The sequence below is a fragment of the Salarias fasciatus genome, chromosome 13, assembly GCF_902148845.1.
Source record: "Salarias fasciatus chromosome 13, fSalaFa1.1, whole genome shotgun sequence".
NCBI classification, from domain to species: Eukaryota; Metazoa; Chordata; class Actinopteri; order Blenniiformes; family Blenniidae; genus Salarias; species Salarias fasciatus.
The window spans coordinates 24,677,116-24,683,115 of record NC_043757.1 but is presented as its reverse complement, the minus strand read 5'-3'; the positions used below and the strand labels follow the sequence as shown (position 1 = coordinate 24,683,115).

General features: G+C 45.5%; 1 protein-coding gene across 1 annotated transcript in view; it reads right to left on the bottom strand.

Annotated features, from left to right (window-relative positions):
• Positions 1-1,014: 1,014 nt before the first annotated feature.
• LOC115399375 (homeodomain-interacting protein kinase 1-like) overlaps positions 1,015-6,000 on the bottom strand; it is a 17,201-nt gene continuing 12,215 nt past the window's right edge. The window contains exons 2-7 of the mRNA XM_030106699.1: positions 2,533-2,691; positions 2,217-2,393; positions 1,946-2,127; positions 1,815-1,860; positions 1,313-1,405; positions 1,015-1,188 (exon numbers count right to left, since the gene is read on the bottom strand). Of these exons, the coding sequence (XP_029962559.1) occupies positions 1,015-1,188; positions 1,313-1,405; positions 1,815-1,860; positions 1,946-2,127; positions 2,217-2,393; positions 2,533-2,691 (831 nt within the window). The remainder of the gene's footprint in view (positions 1,189-1,312; positions 1,406-1,814; positions 1,861-1,945; positions 2,128-2,216; positions 2,394-2,532; positions 2,692-6,000) is intronic.

The window sequence follows — 6,000 nt, the reverse complement described above, 5'->3', positions numbered from 1 at the left end:
ATTTGCCTGAAGCCTCCAGTGGAGGAGGAGTCCTGGGCAGGGAACATTTCTGCCACAGGCTCCCGAAAGACCTTTTTGTGTTGAGACTTATAAAACATGTTTTCCTCCTCAGGCTCATCAGAGAAAAAAGAAACCTTATTAATCAGGCCTCTGACTTCTCTTTGTCTTCTCTTTGTTTCCTGTCGTGACTTGTGAAAGACGTTTTCCTGTTCGGACTCATAAGAATCGTTTTCCTGTTCAGACTCATAAGAATCGTTTTCCTCCTCGGACTCATCTGAGGCGTTTTCTTCCTCAGACTCATCAGAGAAAAAAGAAACCTTATTAATCAGGCCTCTGACTTCTCTTTGTGAGAGGCATCTGCAGACTTCACTGTCAAAGAAGACCGTTTCCTGTTGTGACTTGTGAAAGACGTTTTCCTCCTCGAACTCATAAGAATCGTCTTCCTCCTCGAACTCTTCATAATTGTTTTCCTCCTCGGACTCATCAGAGGTGTTTTCTTCCTCAGACTCATCAGAGAAAAAAGAAACCTTCTTAATCAGGCCTGTCACTTCTCCTGCTGAGAGGCGTCTGCAGACTGCACTGTCAGAGGAGACCATTTCTTGTTGTGACTTGTTAGAGACGTTTTCCTCATCAGACTCATCAGAGATGTTTTCCTCCTGGGACTCATCTGAGGCGTTTTCCTCCTCGGACTCTTCAGAATCGTTTTCCTCCTCGGACTCATCAGAGACGTTTTCCCCTTCAGATTTATCAGAGAGAAAAGAAACCTTCTTAATCATGTCTGTGACTTCTCCTTCTGAGAGGCGTCTGCAGACTACACCATCAAAGAAGGTCTCAGAGAGGTCAGAAACCCCTGAGTCTGAGTCCTGGGGGTCTTGAGGGTTCCTGCTGCCTCTTTTAGCAGAGTCCTCCAGGAGACACACACTCGTGTCTTGGGCGCTGTTCAGAAAAAGCAGAGTTAGTGAGTCAATCAGAAACTACAGAGAAGCATTCCGCTGTGAGCAGACGAGCAGATACTTACCCGGGTCTGCTGTGGGGGTCCTGGCTCAGACAGACCTTCTTCATGAAGGGGTGTCTCAGAGCTGCACGGGGGGTCAATCTCTGGTCCCCGTTCAGATGTAACAGCCCCTTCAGCAGGTCGATGAAGGCTTTCCTCTCCTCAAGCTCAGCAGCGTCCTTGACTGGATGAATCTGGATTTAAAAACAGAGTCGGGACAGTGGATCAGCTCAGAGACACGTCACAAACAGATTCACTCAGAAAGTTAGGAAGACAGAAGCTGTGAGTGAGCCAAACGAAGCAGCAGAGAACACCTACATTAACCATGTCCTCCAGGAAGCGGATCCCCTCAGGTAAAGCGTAACCCTCCTTTGCTGGCTTGTGGTTCGCTGCTCGGAATTCCATCGCCGTCTGCAGGAACAGAATTATGACAACTGTCTTACAAATGTTTAAGTAGGATTGTTGAAGTAACTTCAGAGAGAAACTGTAAGTTTCTTTACCATCAACCTCCATTTTGGGCCACAAGCAGTCCTCTCCAGAGTAAAATAGTATCTAGTGTAGACTCCCCTGCCGAGCTGGCGGTTCAGTGGCTGACCAACGTGCTGCACCATGCGCCTCATCTGCAGACAAAATACACACACACACACACACACACACACACACACACACACACACACACAATTTAGTTGAGGTTCTGATGTTTCCATCTGTTTGGGGATAAATGTTGGAAGGAGGAGACTCACCATCTGATATTCACAGTGTACGGGCAGCAGGTTATTCCCCAGGTAGAGGAACGCCAGGAGCAGCCAACACCCCACACATCGACGGCCTCGGAGAAAGGGAGGCCGAGACACACCTCCGGAGCCCTGAGGAGAAACACAAGAGCGTCATCTGTGAAAGCTGAAGGAGAACTGATGGAGCCTGCGACTGGCAGCCAGAATGTGAACTCACCTGTATCCAATAGCCTGGATCTGCATCCCACGAGTGACTTTGGAGACTGGAACTGCTTCTCCAAAATCAATGAGCTTCGCCCTGAATGGCCGCGCTGCTGCATCGACCAGCATCACGTTATCAGGCTTGATGTCGGCGTGCAGGATGCCGAAACGTTTGAGAGCGCCTAAAGCCACCATTAGCTGCGGACAAACCATGAGGGGACAGGTTAGAGAGGACGCACTCACAGTTCAGTAGACAACAAGACATTATTAGAGTCAACAGGACAAACCTGCTCTGCGATGGGGCGTATCTCGCTGGGACACATGGGTTTCCACTCCCGTTCTTTCAGTAGATGGTACAGGCTGATGTCCAGCATTTCAAACACGAGACACGTGTGTCCCAGGTGGGTAAAACACTCAAAGAACTTGACCAAGTTCGTGACGTCAGGATTGAGGACACCGATGGTCTTCAAGACGGACAGCCGGAGAGAAAAAAGAGGAAGATGAGGTCTGGGTGACTCAAACAAATACCAGCACAACCTGGGACGAATTCTGATGAGGAAGAAAAAATGTGAGTGAGGAAATATCAGAGGTCCAGACATTTACCTCATCGTCGTCCTTCTCCCGTTCCTTTTTGAGGACCTTGACCGCCACGGTCTCAGAGGTCTTCACGTTGCGGCACCTGGCCACTTTACCAAAGCTGCCTTCACCGATGAACTGCTGGATGTTGTAAACGGAGGAGGCGCCAAAGAGGAAAGATCCTTCCTGAAGAGGAAGTCCTGTTAGTGAGGAGGAGAGAGAGAGTTCCTTCAGTCAGTGTGTGAGAAGCACTCAGTCAAAACATTGTGAAGCACAATTCACCAAGTTGCTTTGTCAAGGATTAGTATTGCAACAAGACATCATCAGTAGAGTGAAGCTAACCTGTCTCATGACGGTCTGAAGGACGAACAGTAAATGTGCCCATCAGTTGTTTTTCAGGAGGAGGGCAGGTATTTCCTGGATTAATGAAGAAACATTTGCACAGAGATGTGAGACAGATGAATAAACAGCCAAGCAGAAAGTAACATTGCTAATGTTCATCCATTTTTCTTTCTTTGACAGGAAAACTTGTAGAAATGCAGAAAGAATCTAAGTCATTCAGCAGGATTTTCTGAAGCTGTTTGATTTGACATGAAATGAGTCCATGAGGATGTTTTCTGGTCCAGGAGACTCTGAGCTGCTGTGAGCTGCTTTCCGTTCAACACTCAAAGCCCTTTTCACAGCATCTGCATTTAGTTGGAGGATGTTTCTCACCTGAAGCAGCAGACATTTCTCCTCTTTTCCTTCGTGCTCGGATGTGTAAAACGCTCATGATGAACCTTCAGACTTCTGATAGCTGTAGTGATAATTTACGCTTTCAAGTCACTCCTGAACTCTCTGCTCGTGAACAAATGAATGATTCTGGGCGCTCTGTTCGAATGAGAGCAACTTTTGGAGACATCACAACTGACGTCAGAAAGCTCTTCACCTGTCGCTAGGCATCGCGCCATGCTGTCTGTGCTGAACTGCACATGCTCACACAGCACTCAGCTGAGACCCCCCACCCCCCCAATTCTTCCCCTCAGCTGAACAGCCAATCACTGTTGGTATGTAAACGAGGCGGTGTCAGGTTTCTCAGCAGGCGGGAAGGCAGAGCAAAATTCTGTCAATAAAATAATTTAAAAAACAATGATTTTAAATAATTACTATTACAAGTCTTCTTAGTTTTCAATATATTGGCCATTGTGAGAAGCTGGCACGCAACATGTTGCAGGTAAATGCTGATTGGTCCAACTTATCTACTTTTTGTTATACAGTATATTGTTGTCATGTTTCCATTTTGATAATTGTGACTGTATGTGGTGCTTCACATTTTATCTCTGTGCTTTGTGTGAGCTGTGAATAATGAAGATTCTAATAGTGATTCTGAAGGCCTGTAGTCAATCATGAGTTTCCCCATCAACTGGAAGTAGATCATCTCACTGGAGACTCTTTCTTTCAATCAGAGCAGATTAATGTGACATTTGAGTAAAATAATGTCATAATATATTTGAATATTTCTCAATTACACATTGAAATGAGATTTTCACTCTCTGTTATTGGCAATAAATGTCCCAGAAAAGGGGAAAATATCAAGTGAGAAGCAGTTTTCTGCCTTGTTCTGACTGATGGACCCCGTTCAATCCAAAAAACTTGTGAAAAGCAAAATGTGAGATTTTTCAATTGAGCTGCAGTGTTGTTCAGCTCCTCAGAATCAGAGAGCTGAAGGCTGCACAGACTCCAAAACACTCTTTAACCATGTTACTGCCAAAACATGAAAAATAACTTAAAGCTGGGGTTGGCGATTTGAATTAGATACATTTTTTTAAATACTGGTTAAAATGATCTTTATGACCCGATGGGAAACAATTCATAGCGTGTTCTTAAAGTAGTTTGGAAAATATCCGCTATCTACAGCAGGAGTAAAACGGGAAAAACAGCAACCAATCGTCTTGACGGGACACCTTTTTTTAAACCAATCAAATCCCTTCGCCGTTCGACCTGCCCCCTGTGCGTACATGTCAATGGCGTGCACTGACCCTGGTTCAGTGCGCGCGTAGAAGGACGGAGCGTCGTTGCAGAATGGCGGAGAAGAATGTTTGGGGCTTTACTTACCGGTGAGTGCGCCATACTTGGCATAGTGCAAATAAAGAAAAACGAAGAAACGAAGTGCTGAGGACAGGTTACGCCAGGAACGCACGGTGCGCGCGCGGAACATCTCTGCGTCTCCGCTCCCAACGGAGCTCCTCCAATGGGGTGGGAGCTGGGCGGAGCCTTGGGGAGATGCTACATTCGTGCTACATGCTAGTTTTCCAAGATCGCCAACCCTAGCTTTAACCAATTAAGAAAACATATTTCACCTCTTGAAACCCATCACAATGTATTTTCTCCCTTTCTGTGGGGAAAAAATTGCTCCAAAAACAAACACACTTCTCAATTGCTCATTATTTCATCAATCCTGTTTTAATCTCTGTAGTTTTCTTGACATTATCTGTGGAGAAGGCAACTTGTTGCAGTCCAGGTTGCTCTGTGACAGAAATTAGTGTCTGTGCTGTAATGATGTAGAACCGCCTGTAGGGGGAGCCAGAGAGAACAGCAAGGCAGCTTTGGAGCTGAGTCTTGCACTGGGTTGGTACTGCAAAAACAGCTGATTTGCGGGTGGTTTTTAAAAGCTTTTTTTTTTCTCGGGTTCGGATCTGGGTGGGAAAAATAGCTTGCGGGTCGGGTCGCGGGTTGTTGATTGACTCATGAGAATCAATATAAAATAATAACAAATAAAATAAAAACTTTGTGACGTGATCCATCTGCTGCGACTGTCTGCAGCTGCACCGCATCTCTTCTGCATCCATTTCCAGCTTTTCAGTTAGTTGAGCAAACTACAGAAAACTATCTTGGTCATTATTTACTTTCTGAGGGTCGCTTCCGCTGTTTTGTGACAGTCATTGGCTCAGCTGTTTAAACTTGTTTCGCCATCTAATAACACAGTTTGTGATTGGGCGAGAGCATCAAACGGTCTGTCGCCGTCTAACAAGCGCCACTACCAAAACAGTTAATAGCTATTTAGATATTTGAGAATTAAATGGATAAAACGTACAACTATCACTTTGTAATGTTCCTGAAGTGTTCAAACATTACTCCGTGTTTCCCTGATGGATTACTTTTCTCCTCCATGGATTCTAAATATGTCACAGCTCGTAGCTGCTGATCGCCGCTCAAGTCTGGACAGAAAGTAAGTCTATTACACATGTAAAGTTACCTTTAAGAGATTAAAAGTTCAAAAGCATTAAACGTAACAAGTGTTTTTACAGTTGTATGGGAGAAGAACAGCAGGGCTGATGATTCATGACTGAAGTCAGGCTTTTATTGGAAGAGCTGCTTCATTCAGGTGCGTTATGTAGTCACTGGCACCTGAACTGTGGCGATGTGCTGTATGCATGCAGACATTGTGACCCAAAATGATTACTTTAAATACGGGTTACGGGTCGGGCTGCGGGTCGTGTTTCACCGGGTCGGATC